This window comes from Diabrotica undecimpunctata, chromosome 10, assembly GCF_040954645.1.
Source record: "Diabrotica undecimpunctata isolate CICGRU chromosome 10, icDiaUnde3, whole genome shotgun sequence".
NCBI lineage: Eukaryota > Metazoa > Arthropoda > Insecta > Coleoptera > Chrysomelidae > Diabrotica > Diabrotica undecimpunctata.
The window spans coordinates 53142168-53161951 of record NC_092812.1 but is presented as its reverse complement, the minus strand read 5'-3'; the positions used below and the strand labels follow the sequence as shown (position 1 = coordinate 53161951).

Here is a 19784-nt window from a genome sequence, read left to right as displayed (position 1 = left end):
TGAAAAGTTATTCAAGTTAAAGAGGTATCACAGTCAAAAAAATGGTCCTAAAAACAAATTTTTTTTAAATTGATGAAAAATTAGAAAAACAGAATTAATTATAAAATCAAGTAATAAAACACTGAAAGCTTTTGTTTTCAACATTTCCCCAAATTTTTATTATAATTAATTATCACTGCAGCTGTTTCGGCAAGGTGCCTTTCTCAAGTAAGCTATTTTTGTTATGCATACAATCTCTGCCGAAACAGCTGTAGTGATAATTAATTCATTGAATCACCGTGAAACTCTAAACGATTATCTTATCTGTACATTGTATTAATCATATTGTCACGGTTGTTACAAATAGCTTAGTTTTGTTGATAAATACCGCATGTTAACACATATTTTCATACAAAAAGCCATGTAAAAGATTATGTAAAACTTTATTATGATAACTGTTTTTCGAGTTACAATCTTCTTCAATATCTCAAAAGTAAGAACATATATGCAGCAAGTACAGCTAGAGTTAGCCACCAATCACCAAAAAATTGAAGATACAGCAAAGAACATTAAGATAAGTTCGTTTTGATGGTGTAGATCACTTGACCAGAGCAAGCAAGGTTAATGGTGTAAAAATGAAACCTGTCTGAAAAAGACACACATTAGTTGTAGTAAATGCAAAATTCATTTATGCGTTGTCCGTGGACGCAATTGTTTTGTTTATTTTGATTTTAATTAAATATGTTTTTAATTATATTATTTTACATGCGCGACCGTTGAGTCACCATGGTCGTTTTAACGAATATTAATTTTTTTTGAAAAAAATTGGTTCCATAGGCAAAATTTTTTGTGTATAAATCTTTAAAAAAAATCATATACTTAAACCTCCTGGTTTAAAATTTTTATTTTTACAAACAAAAACTCATGACTGAAAGGGTTAAACAAATTACTATATAAAAGTTTATTTAGAGTCTAAAAAGAAGTCTTTTTTTTTAACTTTATTGAAAAAAAAGTACTTAAAAACTTCTGGGGACGACTTTTTTGAAAGATTTAATAACTCATTTTTGACGTTTTAATCAATTATTTAGAAATGGTCCCAATTTGAAACAACAATACATTTTTTTTTATTTTGACTTGGCTCTCAGTGTTTCATAAGTATGTACCTACGCTTGCTTAACATATATGAAAAACGCATGGACATTATGTTACGTTCATATCAAGTGGTCTTGGATTTATTTTAGTCTAAAAATCCGATCCATTAGATATCTCTAAAATCGGTTTGATATTCGCCTAGCTTATCATCTGCAAATTTATTTAGTCTCTCTCTTAGTATTCTCGACAGTGCCTACATCCTATGTTTCGTTTGGAACGTCTCGCAGTTACTTTCCGGGAAAGACTCCGGGTTTGGAATAATACAAAATTAAATTCCAAGTACAAACATTACTTTTGTATTAAATTACACAAGCGTGGCTTTAAAGTTTTATTTCGATATAGTTTGCTTTGGTGGTACAAATTCGACTGACTATATTTATGCAATTCTAATTTTATTATTTTGATACTATTTACATTCCCAGACGAAAAATTTATAAAATTGAATTGCCTCATACCAGCCCTCAACTGCAGAGACGATGCGCTGATTAGAGAATTTTTTATGTAAACACCTTAAATAGTCGACAGTCTCCCATTTGACATAATTTCTCAAAAAATACAGTCACGAAAAATTACAAGTCAAGAAAATACCACTTGAATCTTAAAGAAGTTTTTACCACCCGTCCACATCGCGTATATCTTTCATTTAAGCCGGGTGCTCTGATTTTTATCACTCCCGCACTCTTTTCACTTGGTTCTTCCTTAAACTGGAGTCGACAAACGTTCTCTTGAGTTAACCCCTCTGGAACCGCCTCATTTCCACAGGGTGGAGTATTACCTTGGACATTCTCGCCAGTAATAACTGCCTTATCGACTCCCACCGGGTAAGGCCTTTGTAATGATCTCAGAAGTTGGCCTTGTGCAGTTGCCAGACCAACTAACCGTACCTGGGCAACTCTACCAGGTATAAGTTCAATAACTTTTCCTAAAGGCCACTGAAGACGCTTGATGTTGTCATTGCCCACTAAAACGACATCCCAAACGACTGATAAAGTCTAGTACCAATAGTGGCTGCCGACAGTCCCAATCTGGGTATAGAAAATAATCTTCTTCAAAGGAGCCACACGACTCTTAGCTGCTACAAGGAAAATTGAGACGTCATTATTCCGAACAACTCTTAAAAATACTACAGCCGCATAAGCTTTCTTAATTGCATCTGAAATTTTGTGCAAGCTCCAATGATCAGCTTGTATGGGTCCAGCCTGAATCCAGCGTGAAATCTCAATACTCGACAGTTCAGGAAGATGAGTAACCCATTTACAAAATTTCTCAGCCATATCATTCTCGACTAGAGTATCACATCTCTGGCGCTTCTCCCAAAATTTCTGTAGCAACAGTTTGGAGAATAGAGATACTGGACAGGTAAAACCAACAGGGTCAAATATACTCTGAGCTATAGAAGGTATCAGTCTCTTAGTTATGGGACCTTTCCATTCCATTTCTTGAAAAGTTTCCATCAAGATGGAAAGATCAGAGAATACCAAGAACAAGGATAACTATTTATGTATTACCAGAGGTCTTCCATTTTTTTAATTTCATCTTAGCTTCCTGTACAAGGGCGATTGCTTCTGATACAAATACTCTCAACTCATTTTCATCAGTAACACTGGTCACACAATTATCCACATAAAACCCAGTCATAAGCTTTTCAATTGTGTTTTTAGAGTACAGATTATTATTACAACATTTCTCTCCAGCGCCTTTGTTAAATGAAATTCCATAGTAGCACTTAGAAGAAATGTACTACAATTGACTCCAAAAACAAACATCTTGTGTCGAAACACAAATCCCTTTCCTTCATCGTTCACCCATAGGAACCTCAAAAAATCTCTGTCCTTTGAATGTAAAAAATTTGAAGAAAAGCTGTTGAATATCCGACACAACTCTTACCTTTTGTTGTCTGTACAATAAGATTATGTCCTACCTCCAAACACTGATTCAAAGATGGACGACCCTGTTTATGAGATAATGCGTCAAAGACTGGCCTAATTTTTGTGGTTTCACTATTATTTTTAATAACGGGCCTGTGAGTGAATTAGACCTTTACAACTTATTTAAAATATTTTCTAACCTTCTCCTAGCTACAACTAAATTATCTGAAATTAAAGGATGCTCATTCAACCAAGTTAACATAAACTCATACCTGCCTTCGCTGTCCCATCGGACAGTCTCATAGAAAGAATTCTTAGCATCTTTGGCCGCCACCTCTCGTGTCAATTTTTCTGAACAGTCGGTTATCCCAACAACATTAAGCTCGCAGCGAAAATGTAATCATACTTGCACTAAAATTAGAAACAACTGCCGGCACCTTGCCCATAAGAGTCCAACCTAACAAAGTTTCAACTGCTACAAGACCACATTATAACTAATATTTCCTCCCTGTATACAAGTTGCCTACATATCATCTCCAAAGAGACATCTGCACAAATTTTTGGTTGATCTAAGGCATTAAATGAACAAGCGTAGGTTCCTCCACTCGTAGTTACCTCGTACAATTTATGTCGTTGTTCAGAATTGCTTCTTCTAGCGCCAAATAATGCATGTACAATATTTTCCGTCCACTTAGCAGAAAAACCCATTTCTTGCGCGGTACTCTGTAAAATATATGTTCTCTGCGATCCAGTGTCAATAAGTGCCCTTACTTGTTTAGTACCGTGTGTAAATGCAGAGTTTGTAAAAAAACCTGTATATTGTTAAAATTAGCAAGCGTCTGATTCTCAATTCTATTTTCTTCCGAACGGGTACTACTTAGGTCGATGTATCAATTTTATTAATAAGCAAATTAGGACACATAAAACAGCATGTGATTTACAACATAATATACAGTTCAAACGTCCTCTACACTTTTTAGAAGAATGTCCTACTATTAGACATCGAAAACAGGCTTTCTTTTCTAACAATGTTCGACGACGTCTCTGTTCCATAGTAAATTTTTGTATTTTGTACTGTCATGCCTCCCTTCGCAAAATATACACCTGTAAACCTCATAATTTATTAACCCAGCAGCGCTAAGGGCTGATCAGTTCCTTGCTTACGTTTTACATTTTTCGTGGCAACAAAGCTATTGAATTTATATTTATTTTCAGTCGGTAAACCAAAACCTTCCGTAGCCAAATCAATTTTTGTTCATTTTGAACTTCATTTGTTGTAAATTCTGCAGTTTCTCCGATATTTTCCATGGACACGGAAACATAAGGCCTTAAAAATTGTGAAGATCTATGCCATAGTCGAATCATATCTTCTCGCAAACATGACTCAATAAGAGGATACAATATCGTCCCAAACTTGTCAGCAGTTATGCCTAAGGTCTCAAGTGAACGAAGTTGACTCTCAATCATATCATAAAGGGCAGAAATATTACAATAACTACTGGAAACTCGACCTAAAATTAAAGAGCTCTCTAATGTAAACTTCAATCTGCAGATCCTCTCTGCCAAACCTAGACTGCAAACCTAGAGTAATTTTTGAGTAATTGTCGGCTACTGCAGGAAAACTATCCACTAACCGTCTAGACTTACTATTCTATACATTGACTTGTCTCAAATAAGCTATCTTATACGTCAAATCAATTGTTGGATCATCATGCACTACTTTGAACTGTGACCAAAAGAGAAGCCAATTTTTCGTCTCCATTACATTTCTTGAACTCGATTGGAGGTAATTTAAATTTGCGCTTACCTTTTACACTTGATGACTCTGAACTTACTGAACCTGGTCTGTCATCATATTTGTACTTAACTTCAAGGTACCTTGCACTGTATTTATCCTTGGCCTCCATCTCACTGATTAACTTCTTCGGAAGCTTCTTCGAATACACTTTCAAGTACTGCACTTTCCACTTCATAAAGCTCATTGTACTTTACTTGTAAAAGTTCCTACTGTACGCTAATATTCTACCAGGGTCGACTGTCCACCGGTTCAGCTAACAAACTGTCCAAAAACATTATATAGCAACTTTTGTAAATGCACTGCGAATCGCCGTTCTGCGTTTTTTTTCTGATTCCATTTTTCGCTTAAAAAGTTTAACTTTGGCCGAGCCTTACGACAAAAGCAAAATTATCACCGGAAAAAAGTTTACACTAAAATAAGCGAAAACAACTCACTTTTAAGCACACCCGTATATAGTCCTGTCACGGTGGCCAAATGCTACGTTTGGAACGTCTCGCAATTAATTTCCGCGGAAGATTTCGGGTTCGGAACAATACAAAATTAAGTTTCAAGTACAAAAAAATTACTTTTATATTAAATTATAAAATGTAGTTTGCTTTGATGGAGCGAATTCGACTGACTATATCTATGCAATTCTATTTTTATTATGATTTTCCCTACATTCCCAGACGAAAAAGTCGTAAAATGTAACCAGCCCTCAGCCGGAGAGACGATGCGCTGATTAGAGAAATAAGTAATCACATTAAGTAGTTCCACATCCTAGGTATCCAACTCTGTAGTTGTTAAATGACAATTTTATCTTCTTTTTGATATGGGACATAAAGCTTTGGTCTCCTGTCTTTCAACATATCCTCTTCCTATATTCTCTTGATAATTAGTACCCTTTTTCTCTTCGCCACCATTTTTTACCATTCCTGGTTTCTGGAGTTTTGGGCTCGAAAAGACTGTTTGCTCGATTTAGTATTCGGATAACAGAAACGCGAAGAGATGGTTGTGTTTACTTTTAATGGGAACATCTGAAGTCTGAAGCGTTGGCGGTCATATACTTTGTGCACGCCAACCATAGCTATTCAAATTTCTAAGAAAATATAAAACTATAGAAGTGTTGGATATAAAAATATAAGTATAATAATAATGCTATTGTATGATAATAACGTAGTAACTATATTTTGAACAATTTATAGGTATTTTATTATAAAATAATTCGATAAATTGTTGTTATTTACTGCTAACGCCACCTGCTAACATATCAACAAAGTTTCGTGTATATTTGTTTTGCATTGTAGACAAGTATACGTTGTTTACTTCTGACAGCCGGACATGCATTAAACTTTATTAACAAATTTATTTCAAACAGTAGTTATTTACTTAAAAATTATATAAATAAGCAATAAACACCAGTATTTAGTATTCATTATATTAGAGTTTTATCACCTCTGATTCTAATAGAATTTATAATACACAGTTTTGGTTAGAACCTACAAATGTTTTGTGAGATCGGCAACACTGTGAGAGAAACAACAGTCTTCGCCACTTTACCGGCACATTGCAGATTCCTTCTTTGCAGTATAATTTTAGCAAAACTTTAACTTTTTGATGACAGGTGGCAATAGTAGTTAATACAAAATTATTTTAATATTTAAATAAAATACAAAAAAACTGTTTAAAATATGTTTATTATGTTTAAATCACATTATAGTTATTACAAAATACCAATATATTTATTTAAAAGACTTCCAGTTTTAAATATATTTGAAAATGATATTTACAATTTTGTCAACACACCACCATTTTTGTGGGCGTGTACCATCGAGCAAAAAGACAAAAGAGGGAATCTAATCGTTATGAAAAGGCGACCAAAAAAGTGGCCTCTGATGGCGGACATATCCGGAAATGCGAATGCGCCAAATTTGAATTTTCCGACACTTATTAACAGTAGCTATAAAATAGTTTTCAAAATGTGTCTTAGACGAGAAAATTTTAATTAAATATTAACGATAACAGTCTAAAATGTGAAACAATTGTTAAAAAACTTCAATATAAATAAGATTTCATGTGACAGTTGGGACAAATAATAACATAACCCAACTAAATTTGATTTCTTAAACAAGGAAAGACTCTCTTTCCTTGTTTAATTTGGCCTCTCAAGATGGCACTTCCTGTCTAACAATATTTTTGCCCCCACTACCTTTACATTCCCTCTTTTGTCTTTTTGCTCGATGGCGTGTACAAAGTGTAGTGACGAGAAACTGACAGGGACACAGAATTGGACGATCTTCTTGCGTTTCTGTTATCCTGATTCTAGATTTTGTAGATAGAAGTTTAAAATCGCTGAATATTATTTTGAAGTGTAAAAAAAGTTGCCTATATTAAAATTATTTTTATAAATAACTTTTTTTCATATCTTTTCTTATAACGGATATTAATATATATATAAACGGATAATAATATTTCGACGAAGGTACCATTTCTGTACTCTGTGTTCTTATTCGCATATGCTTGTACCTATTACAGGACGGTATAGATTTTCCTATTTTAGCTGCTAGTCCCTTTTTTTCATGATTTACGATCCTTTGCAAAGTATTTCATTTCTTCAAAACTGATTACTTCTTTTTGCTCCCCGTTCTTGTATTCTGGTTTCTCGGCATTTCCTTGTAGATTTCAAAGAGTTCGATTTGTCTGCTACACCTTTTACGCTGCGATATACTTATATGCCAATTTTTTCCTTGATCTGTTTTATTTTCTTAGCTTGTTGCTTTATTTCTATTTCGGTTATTATACTTTATTGATAAGTTATTCTTCTATCTTCATTTCTATGTCTGCCCCACATTGTTTTTCCTGTAATCCTCTTACAAATGTCATTCTATTATTGTTAACTTACTTACGTACTTATGTTTTTTAAGTGCTCCTTTTAGTCTTGAGTTCCATTTCTTTTTTGAGAATGGTTCTATTCGTTATACCTATACAATAGATTATTCGCTTTCTTTGGCATATTTTTCATTTCCTCATCATCCTATATTATACTTTATACTTATAAGTTGTAACTTTTTGAATTAATGGACTGGACTCGTCATCAGTTTTATTATTTATAATCATTGTTTTACTTTTCTTGTTTTTTACTTTTTCTCATTTTCGTTATTTCTTCTGTCTGTACTTTAAGTAACTCACTTATCTTTGTTTTTGAATCTTCTATTGTCTCTTAGCTTTCCTGGTGTTTTTGATTATTCTATCCATTAAAATGAACAGTGGCTGATTCAGATTATTTCCTTGACTAATTCCTGCTTCTATTTAAAGTGTCCCAGTCCCAGGCGTCACAGTTTTGTATAGATTTTTGGTAAAATTTACGACTTTCTCCTGTAATTTGAGTTGATCTAGACATTTTCGTATATCTTGAGTAATCGGACCGGAAAGCTCGGGATAGAATATCTCTATCTATACATTCTCTAATTTAGGAAGCTGGTAAGCACCACGTGATATAAGCCCATAATTTAAACAAGAACCATACTTTTAATCATATATTTAATGTTAAAATAAATACATAAATTTACAAAAATATACTATTATCAATTAACAGCATAAATATTATAACAGTAAAAAGGACGGAACATACAAATTTTATCACATTAACAAAAATAATAATAAGTCTTTCAGAAAAAAGCAGTGAAATTTTAGGATATGTCACTTCTCAATTTGGCTGTCAAGTCTATGTATTGCTTTTATTACAATATTTCTAGGTTATTATTAATTTTCTACGCTAATATGCCTAAAATAAAATCAGTTAAGTTTTTAATATTAACAACAAAATATTAGTATGAAGGATTCGTACACAAAACTCAAAATTTTACGGTCCCAGAGATGAAACAAAGATCCACTGAAGCTACTCGATTCGACGTGTAAGAAAGGTTTGTATTCTATACGAGGTAGTTCATTTTTGAGATTACTGTGTTTAAAATTGGAAATAGTTCGGAGAATAAGAAAATGAGATACTTCTTATCTTCTGTTAAACTGGATTATATGTGAGATCAACAACTTATAGATCGGTTTCCTGTACAATGAATGGGTTGATCTTACTTTCATCCTTCAACTCAACAGATCAAAATAGAAATTTAAACCTGTTGTTGATACTTAAATTTTAAGTCCATGAAAAATCCACTGGTATCTAAATCTTTCTGTTAAAGCTATAATAAATAAAAAAAAAGATATAAACACCCATTTTCGACGCCCTAGAAAAATTTCTCATGTCTCTTCCCTTACCATCCAAAGACGCACCACCATTCTTGTCTTCTTGTGTATATTCATAGATATCTCAACAATCAAATTAGAAGACAAATCAAAGAAGCAAAAACCATAATTACAAAAAAACAGCATACAAATTGAAATAAGAAAAATTCCACCGGAGAAATAATTCTATATAACAAACTATAGCCCGGTCAATGAGCACAAAATCTTGACAAAACCAAAAAAAAGTAAATCAAGGATAAAAATTAGGGAATGCATAGTTGAAAGCGTTTATTATTTACAATCCTAGAGTACCTCCATTTTAAAAAATTATTACAGGCATGCCTACCTTAAACATTTCTATACAAAATTTTTTTATAGCTTCAGTAGTTTCTGAGACATAGCCCTTTTTTAACTCCTACATGATTGCGCAAGTACACAAAGGAAGCAATATTCTTTAATTATTGATTTATTAAGTCAATAATATAAAAAACCCTCAAATTTTATGCCAATTAATGTTATGGTGAATTAAAAAGATATATTTAAATATATAAACAAATAAAATGAAAATAAACTATTATTTTTACTTAATTATTATATACAGATTTAATATCTAAAAAAAATCAGCGCAAAAATCGAACCCCGATTATCCAGGTCCGAAAGCAAAAACAGTACCACTTCGAAATCACTCAACTTGTTACATCAAACATTACGGTTTAGATTGCAGCGTGCAATCTAGCTTGTCTATGATCACAGCATGGGCTGTTTATTTTTGTGTGCTGATAAAAAGCACTGCCTTTAGCTGCTCCATTCTTTTTTGTCTTTCAACAGGTGCTCTTGAAAAAATTGTTCTTGAAAAAGTACATTTTTAAGTACTAATCATATTATTTTTATTTATTTTCAACAAAGATATTGTTGCTTGAATTTCGAAAAGTGCACTTAAAAATAATATGATAAAAAAAATTGCTACCTTTTACACAATACAAATTTTTAATCTTACAATATTATAAAATTTTAAATATAAATCTTATATACACATTCTAGAATCTAAATCCAAAAGGAATTCTCATTTAAATGATTTTATACGAACAAAATATAGAATCTTTCAGAATCATGGAAAAAGAATCTAAAGATCCATTAAAAACTGCTATATCTCTTCAAGAACTAGAATTCTCCATTGCAAACTCCAAAAGCACATCTGCAGGACACGATGATATTCCACCAATATTCTTAAAACACCTACCTTTCACAGCAAAAATAATATTGTTAGATTTATTCAACATATGTTTTTTAAAACATAAATTTTCAAAACTCTGGTCTCAGACAATAACTAATTCCATTATTAAACCCAATAAGGGTACTCTCATTGTACCGACCTATTTTAGTCTCCGTCATATATAAGTCTTCGTCTAACATGGTATTTAGAAACAAAAAATCTCCTTACCCCTATCAAAGTGGTTTTTGCAAGGGAAGGTCTACATTGGATAATCACATCTTACTGCAGACTTCAATTAATGAAGCCTTTGCAAACAATCAGAAGTAAATAGCAATATTTTTTTATATAAACATGGTACGAATGCACGTAGGTGCATTCATACCCCCTACTAAGAAAAAAATCGGCTAGCAAAAGACTATGGGTTCCTGATGGCCTAGAGGACGAAGTCGTCGAAGACGGTACCTGCAAAGATGATGAGCTGCTGATGGAAGCTGCTGTGCTGTATTGTGTCTTGTGTATAAACATTAACAAACCTTTTATTCCCTTTTTATAAGCTATTACAGACTTTTTATGGATTTCTCTGACCTGAAACACTTCAAGACTTGCTTTTATAAACTTGTATGAACCTTTTCTTGTGCAAATATAATTGTATTCTTGTTTATAAATATGTTTACTAATAAATTTCTTTCCAGTCATAGAGTCTTCAAAGGAAGGGGATGTCATCGCGCACTCCTATGCGCATCGTCCCGCCTCAAAACCTCTAAAATTTTCACTATTGACCAACTGACCTGCAAGTGCCCTCAACGAGACAAAAGAAAATCTATAAAGTCACACGCTTATACCGTGGGAATGGATGTGGCCGTAGAATGCCAGGCCCTTCCCTCTTGGTAATATTATATGCACCAATAATCCTGCGTGGTTGATGTGTATTGTATGTTTCTAAATAATTTAAAAAAAATTTTTGAGGATAAATATTTGTTGCTCTCAAAAACTATGTGTGTTTATCTTTAAACATACTTTTCTAAATTAAATAATTTCTAATTTATTGTGTAAATTCATTCATATTACAATTGAGGTTTTTTTGTACAATTTATGTCTTTTTCGTAAATTTTTATGTTTGGCTGTTGTCCCAAATTATTGATTAAAAAATTAGTTACTTTAAAATAGTGCGCGCGCATCCAGTAGTTAAACCAAATAAGTAGTTACAAAAGGGGCTATATCTCGGAAACTATTGAAGGTATAAATAATTGTTTTGACAAATTTCTAAGGTAGTCATGTCGATTTCTAAAAATTTTTTTCATTATTTTATCAAATACACAATATATGAAAAATCAACCCTTTTTGCAGAACGGATGTACCTTAGGAATGTAAACTTTTTTTTTTAATAATAGACACTTTCATCCACCTATTCCCAAATTTTCATCTTTGATTTATCATTTTTTTGGTCATAGTGTTCTTTCATCGGGCTACAAATAAAATAACATGAAAGAATTGTTCTCAGCAGAAGTTGGGGCAGCATTACTGTTCCCCAAACACGGAAAAGCTTCTGGTCCAGACGAAGTACAGTTGAAAATCATCAAATTCTTTAAAGCAAGAATTAACTATCATGTTCAATGAGATAAATAATAGTGGAAAATGCTCAGAGAATAGTTAATACCGGAGTTTATAGTTTTACAGCCAAAAAGTGCAATGATAATAGAACCATAAAATGATGAGTCACTTATTGAGACTATTTTTAAAAATTATACATGGAAGATGAAACAAAAGCTCCGATCATAAAACATTTTTGAGAAAGGTTGGAGCAGGACATGTTCTATTCAGTATACAAGTGCTCACTATATTCTACAAAGGTTTATCAAGTCATACAGATTTGAAGGTATCCAGAAATATAAACAGGTATCCATCGTATTCATTCTGGAACGCAATACTTTACTTTCCACCAACGGTAGGTTGAATACTTAAGTCACTCTCTACTTTCTACTTGCTCTTTTATTTCAGTGCCGTTGTGATGGATATACAATTGTACAAAAATATCTACAATATCTACTTTAAAATGTCATGGATATGATAAATACAAAAAACAATATAGACAAACAATTTGTTATATGCTACAATAATAATAAAATTTATATTAAGTTGGTCAAAAGATGTCTTTTAAACTTCTTTTTTGGCCAACTTAATAGTGAAAAAAACTTTTTGTCACTGCATCATTGTATAAAATATTTAAACTGTTCTACCTCTTGATACAAAATCAGTAAGGCTACACCTTGGCAAAACAAACAATTTGCTAATTGATTCGAATATCTAATCTTAGTAATATTAATAAATATATTGTACTGATTCGTCAATGTATATTGACTACATTTATTGTCATGAAAGCTAGAGATAATACTTGGGGATAATGATATATAAATTTTCTTTATAGAAAACATTTTAAAATTATCTAAATATAAAAATAATAGTATGCCATTTGTAAACGTTTTGATCTTCATCATAAATTGGTGAATACTTATATAAGACATACAAAAATATAAAGTCTATCAATATGTATAAAAGTATGTGATATAAAAAATTATCACAATTATCAGTGACACTTACAAGCGAATTCAAAATCTAATAATCTTTTGTGTACATTAAAGAAGTTTGACAAACGGTTAAAAAACCTAAGCTGCAAAATATTATGAGTATTAAAATATCTTTCTAAAAGATACGAGAAACAACGATCAATCTCAACTGTAAGAATCAGCCCCACATGTCTAGAAAGCAAATAATCATATGAATTAAACGCTCTGGGGTTTCAATCATTGGTAGATGTCCAGCATTTGGAATCAGTTCTAGGAAAGCTCTTGGAATTGTCTGCAATAAACAAAAAATATAAGACAACTACGAATTGCCAAAAAAAAATTAACACATAATACAACATTCTGGGTTTTTACACTAAAAAGCACATTGAAGATTGCCGCATCTTTGAAGGTTGCTTGAAACAGGGTTTTTACCGATTATATTATATTAGTGATATTGTTGGTAGGTGTAGATATTACCGATGTGCCCTTTAGTGTAATATATATATATATATATATATATATATATATATATATATATATATATATATATATATATATATATATATATATATATATATATGTATATATATAAATATATATATGTATATATATATATATACATATATATATATATATATATATATATATATATATATATATATATATATACCGATTCGGCAAGTTTTCAACTACGGTATACGTTATTCAGTATGTGGAACAAAGATAACACTTAATTGTTTGAATAGAAGTGAGAGGCAGTCACCATCTCAATGGAGTAGGTATGACTTTTAAACAGTGTTGCTATATTTCTGTTACATCTTTCCTTCTAAAATTTCAGTCCGATACATGAGTCTAAAATAATATTTAAATCCACTACAGTTAATTGTAGAATGAAAATTAATATTGTCCCAAAAAAATTCAAATAAAGTAGCCACGTAATTGTTATTTTCTAATCGATTCTATCAATTAGTTAACAAAGAACATTGATTTAAGTAATTTATGTGTGGCAACAACGCATTATTCCCCTAAAGAGTTGTAAAATTTTAAATTTTAAGCAACGCTTTCTTTCACAGTGCGAAGTGCAAAGCCGGCGAAGCGGCATTCAGTAATTATCGGACACTGATAGCGATTGCAGTTCTTTGCATACAATTATTTCGTCCAACTTTCCGTCGGTAAACCTTAAGAAAAACTCGAACACTTATATTCGAGTTTTAAATGTAATTTTTGTAGATTTTTAGCTGTCGTAGCTAGGAAATAAAACAATAATTAACTTAACAAACATTAACTAAATATAAATATTATTTTTATAAGAAAAAAACCAACTAAAAAAATGATTCTAAATAATTAAAATTAAAGGCATTTCTAAAAAAATCTCTAACCAATTAAATGTTCAAACAAACCACCATTTTGAGCTAAACAAAATCCAAATCTATCAATTAAAGCAAGTCTCATTGCATTTAGCTGATTGGGTTGTACTCGACTACAAAGTTGAACAATTTTTTCTTGCAATTCTGCTAAATTGGTGGCTCGTTCGAATTCATGCCGATATAATTTTGATTTTAGCATGCCTCAGAAATAAAAATCCAAAGGTACTAAATCTGGTGATCTAGGGGGCCATTTTATTGTTCCTCGTGTAGAAATTAATCGTCCAGAAAATGTTTGTTCCAAATAATTTGTAACTTCGATTGCATTATGTGCTGGGCAACCATCCTGTTGAAACCAAACATCATCAAAGTTGACCGCAAGGTTTCGAACTGCTGGAATAATCTGATTGCGTAATAAATCTAGATACTTTCGTCCATTCAGATTTCCCGTAATAAAAAATGGACCAATTATATTATCGTTATAAATGCCAGTCCACACATTTAATTTCTTTGGGTATTGTGTTTTCACAGCAATACTCAAATGTTTATTTTCCCTAGACCAATAGCGGACGACAGATGGATTATGACGTTTATGGATTGTGAATGAAGATTGAAGATTGTGAGCCGTATGGCTAAATCTGGATGTATGGGTTATAACTTACCTACAAAGTCCTGTGAAGTTTACTTACCCTTTCCATTTCACACTCTTGAACTAACGTGACATGAGGATCTTGTAAGCCATGTACTAAAAGAGTGGGCGCAGTAATTCTTCTATGGAAAGCTGTATCTCCTTGAGACCACTTTTGGCCAATGGCTATATTTTCAATAACATGTCTTGGTAAACCATTCTCATCATCGCAAACTTTGAAATGTTTCCCTCTTGATGAGAAGAAAATACTTCTAAAATATACATTTTTGTATACTATATATAACGTGGCAAGAATGTAAAATGATTCATATAGCTGTGAGTAATTAAGTCAGAATAAAAAAATAATTAACTCTGGATTGATTTTAAAAAAATGAAAAATTGAACTAGAGGAAATATAGATTTAAAACAAATTTGAAGAAAATCAAAATAATGTAATACATATTAAGAAGAAATCTTCAAATATGTTACACAAATATGATCAACAATCAATGGATTCAACAAGTATGATACGGGTCAAATAGAGCAAGCAGATTCACACTTTGAATCAAAAATATAGCATATTTGATACTGAGTGGTAAAATGCTACTATACTATGTACTATTACTGTTATATATACATAAACCAATCCTCTGGTTTTCTTAGATTATGGCTAAATTATAGAATATATAAAAATGTTTCAAACAAAACTGATTTTTTCCAACATGAATATAAAAAGAAATTGTTTCCGAGATAAATGTATTTTATTACCTTTTGACACCACAGTAGAGTAATGGATGTAACAAAGTATATGCAAACCCAAACGGTGGTATGCCATCATCTTTCACATAAGGTGCTAAAGGTATAGGACCCCCTCCACTAATTAGAACAAGCTGGCTGATTTGCTGTGCACGATGTGGGTACATGGCTGTTATTAAGCTGCACCTATAACGAATAAATGTCATGATAAAAAAGAATATTTTTTAAATAGTAAATTAAATATATATCTTTAAAAAGCCCACACATTTTCCTCTTGATCTTTGAGTTATGGACAAGTTTATGCAAACCTGTAATAGGAGGCTCTAGCCATCCAGGGGAATGTTTTTATGGACAAAAACTTTTTTTTGGACTAGTTTAATTTGACAGTATTTTTAAGCCACTAATTTTATGACACTAAAGTCAGTCATAATCAAATATAAAAAACTAAAAAGCATTACTTCTGCTAATTAATTATCATAACCGATATTTAAGGTTTACATAATACTTTGAAAAATTGGTACTTTTGTAATAATTAAAGTAATTAATATTAATTATATGATGCCTTACAAAAATATCAGTGTTTATATTGTACTTCAGGAAAAAGCTTTAAATGAACTTATTTCTTAATAACCGGTACAGATATAGGAAAATAATAAAATATTATTCTTTCTTTTAGACATAAATCTGGATCTGGTAACTTTTGCAATATTTGGTCAAAACTGACATCAGAAATCTGTTGTGGAACTAAGTGGGCAACTGCTACTTTGTTTAGTGCTACTACTGCATCTGCTAGTGAACCCTGCGTCTCAGTCGTTAGTGAAAACAGTCCCTTGGTAAGCTAGTGAATTCAACTCTATTGAATTAATTTGGACAAACTGCCAGTCAAATTAAAATAAGTATATCTGATAGTGCTGTTATATGTGGAAAGAGGCACTAAACCAACACAGAAATTTGGGAAAAATGTGTGAGACATATTCATGAAATTATTAAAAAATTGAAGAAAAAAATAAGGTTGACATTAACATTCAACCAATCATAATAGACATCAGTAATGTGAGTAGCTCGGATTCTGACAGTGAAAAAATCTTAAATTTATGATTGTACATGATACTTAAATAAATATTTAAAATACACTGTTTTTTACCAAGCTCAAAAGTTTTCTATTTTTCAATTTATTTTACACCAGTTAAATATATTGGTTGTCTGTGTATACAAATATGTATTGGTTCTTAAAGTTCCAACCTTGTATATATGTAGTATATTTTTTATTTACTTACCCATATGAGTGCCCAATCAAAATACATTTCCTTTTACTGTCAGCCATATAATAGTCAAAAATAGTAAGAGCTTGAAGCAATAAATTATTGAATGTATAATAGCTAGACTTTAATGGAGCTGAACTGAAGCCATGTCCCAACATATCAGGAGCCACCACCTCATAGCCTCTACAGGTCATTGCATTAATAACAATTGTCCAGATATCTGCTGATGTGCCTATACCATGAAACATGATAACCAAAGGTTTCTGTCAAACAAATATGAAATATTAAAGATATAATATAGCACTGTTACAAAAAAATCAATCTACAATTGTTTATCAAGTGAGGATGCAGTATATAAAAAAACAAAAACAAGAAAAAAGTGTGGTACTACATAAGAAACAAACAGATTTGTTATACAGAATATGAGCATTGGTTTGAATTAACCAGGATTAAAAAAATCATGAATATGAAAAAATTGAGGAAATGGTATAAATAAACTGTTACAGATAAGATCAGGAAGAAGATGTAGAAGAGCTTTATACAGAAAGAACATATTTATTGGGTCCATGGGCAAGAAACAGTACACTATTAGACTCAAAATATAATAAATTACCATGAAATGATGGTATACCAGTAGAACTTATTAAATGTGAGGGTGAATCAATCACATACATAAAGTAATAGCAAGAACTTAGAATGAGGAAGAGGTCCTAAAAGAGTTGTGTACTGGAATTATTTGCCTCATATATACAAAGGGTGATCAATTTGAATGTAGAAACTATAGGGGAATACATCTCCTTAATATAGTATACAAAATATTTTCATTTCTTGTTAGCTAGCTATATCATATCTAGAAGCCCAATTGAATGTCAAGCTTATGCATCAGCTTTTTAAAGAAAAACACCCAGATTCCTCTATAAAGTATGATTATTACCTGAAATTTTTTTATTAATACTTTAACTACCTGTTTGGCCTACCTCAAGTAGATATATGTTGTCAGTGTGAGGAACTTGAAGTTAAGACTAAAAGTCCCTTAGTTGGTGATGCGGCCAAACAGACTGCAGCTGTTGAACTAATCATCCAGAAACATAGAACCAAAAAAATTTATACATATCTCAAGGAAATTGTTGAAAGGGGCTAAGTGATATGTACCAAAATAACAATTATTCAAAAATAAAAAGAAAAAATGACCTTGTTTTACTCTAATGTAACTACTTATCAGTATTTGATTAGGTTTACTCAAAAAAAAAATATTAAAAATAATTTAGTACAGCTTAAAATAGTTTTTTTTTGCATTTTTCTCAAAAATTATAAAAATTTTAAATGTCTGTTTGTTCTTTTTAAAGTTCTACTCTGCTAACTGTTTGTGTTTGTGCTTAACTTTTTTACAAACCGTATTGTCCAATAATACTATTTGAAATAAATATTTTGATGCATTTGACATGACATTTTGAGTGAAAACAACAAAAGTATTAGTTGCCATACTATTCCATTTAAAATTGTCTTAAAAATGATGCCATATCATCATTTTTAATTATTACTTCATTGAAACTTTACAGAAATTTATAAAAAGTTTTTTGGTTCAGAAAATATGTTGATAGATGAATACTTTAGACATGCACTGCATAAGACATGTTATTTGAATTATCTTACCTGCAAAGCTTTTTTATGAACACATGCTTTTCTCACACAAAAACTATTTCGTAATTCAGTCTTGTTAGCTGCAAAATCATTTTTGGAAGCATTGTTTAATTTGCGCCTAAGTGTTATAACAACATTATCTTCATCAGTAATTTCATATCCCAAATTGACTTTCCCACTATCACTATTTGTTGGTTGGTGATCTTTTGTTCTTAACATGTAATATTCATGACAGGCTTCAAAAAATGTATCTTGTATAAGACGTTCAACAAATGTTGCAATGTTTTTAATTTTTGTAGGTGGCAAATCCATACTGGGAATCCTATAACAATATGAAAGAACTATTATATTGTGATACTGGATGACTATCACGAAGAGATATAAGGTATAAAAATTCTGTTTTTACTTCATATCTGTATATTTAAATAAAATGGAATTGCAGTGATACTTACAAATTTCTGCTATCTATATTTTGCCCTAAAGGCTGACTTGAAGTTACTGAACATCTTACGGACCTCCTAAAAGAGCAGTTACAATTTCCGATTTTTAATGGTTTATTCCATCTGCTAAACCAATACTCTTCGGACAGAGAGCATCTTTTTGAGTCAAAAAATATTGGCTGAGAAACTATTATAGACTTTCTTAAAAAACCTGGACAAACATGTACAACCCGTATTTGAATTTTGGAATCAATTACAATGAATTCACAATCCCTAAGAGGTTGTTGATTAGAGGGATGGATTTTATGTCCTGTAGTAAGGTGGTGACTAAAGTTCTCCATGATTGAACCATTTTTGGGACACATCCAGTCGTTTCGATGTTTTCTGACATTTTATAAATCTATGTAACGCCCATACTTAATCAATTAATATACCCTCATTAAAACAATTAACTGTATTAAAGAGACATGAATCATTTTATATGGTTTGATATGAAAGGTAATATTGGTTAAGTTGATAAATACCTAAAAAGTTATGATGATATTATAATACTTATAACAGTAAATTAAAAAGGTTAAAGAAATTTTATTATATAAGGGTAAAACACAAAAGCTCTTACCTTTTAAGTAATATTAGATATGTTTTCATATCAAAAAATAAACTACTGCTACTTTATGTTCCTGTAAGAACGTAACATGTCTATAACGTATTCTACATTTCTCATAAACAGTTATACAAAAATATTTCGCCTCCTTTCAGACAATTCAATAATTTCAATATTTGTTGTGACATTCAATTCAAACTGACACAAAATTAACCTGTTGCAATGATTACTGAATACAATAAAAGTTACAGACATGACATATTGACAATTTTTGCAGTCACGTGTCACGTCAAA

General features: G+C 31.3%; 1 protein-coding gene across 1 annotated transcript; it reads right to left on the bottom strand.

The window, feature by feature from the left end:
• Positions 1-8305: 8305 nt before the first annotated feature.
• LOC140451949 (protein ABHD8-like) lies at positions 8306-19718 on the bottom strand. The gene is made up of 7 exons (XM_072545934.1): positions 19506-19718; positions 18899-19410; positions 18459-18768; positions 16821-17068; positions 15556-15729; positions 14849-15059; positions 8306-13087 (listed from the first exon to the last, which is right to left on the bottom strand). Exons 2-7 carry the CDS (start codon positions 19249-19251, stop codon positions 12974-12976), a joined length of 1410 nt encoding a protein of 469 aa, XP_072402035.1. The 5' UTR covers positions 19252-19410; positions 19506-19718; the 3' UTR covers positions 8306-12973.
• Positions 19719-19784: the final 66 nt, after the last annotated feature.

Bases quoted from the DNA above. Each gene is read 5' to 3' on its own strand.
- LOC140451949 (XM_072545934.1), bottom strand. From the start codon at position 19,251: ATGTGTCCCAAAAATGGTTCAATCATGGAGAACTTTAGTCACCACCTT. The intron at 18,769-18,898 runs GTAAGTATCACT...ATATTGTTATAG, and splicing joins AATATAGATAGCAGAAATTT to GATTCCCAGTATGGATTTGC. The intron at 15,730-16,820 runs GTAAGTAAATAA...TATTCGTTATAG, and splicing joins TTGATTGGGCACTCATATGG to GTGCAGCTTAATAACAGCCA.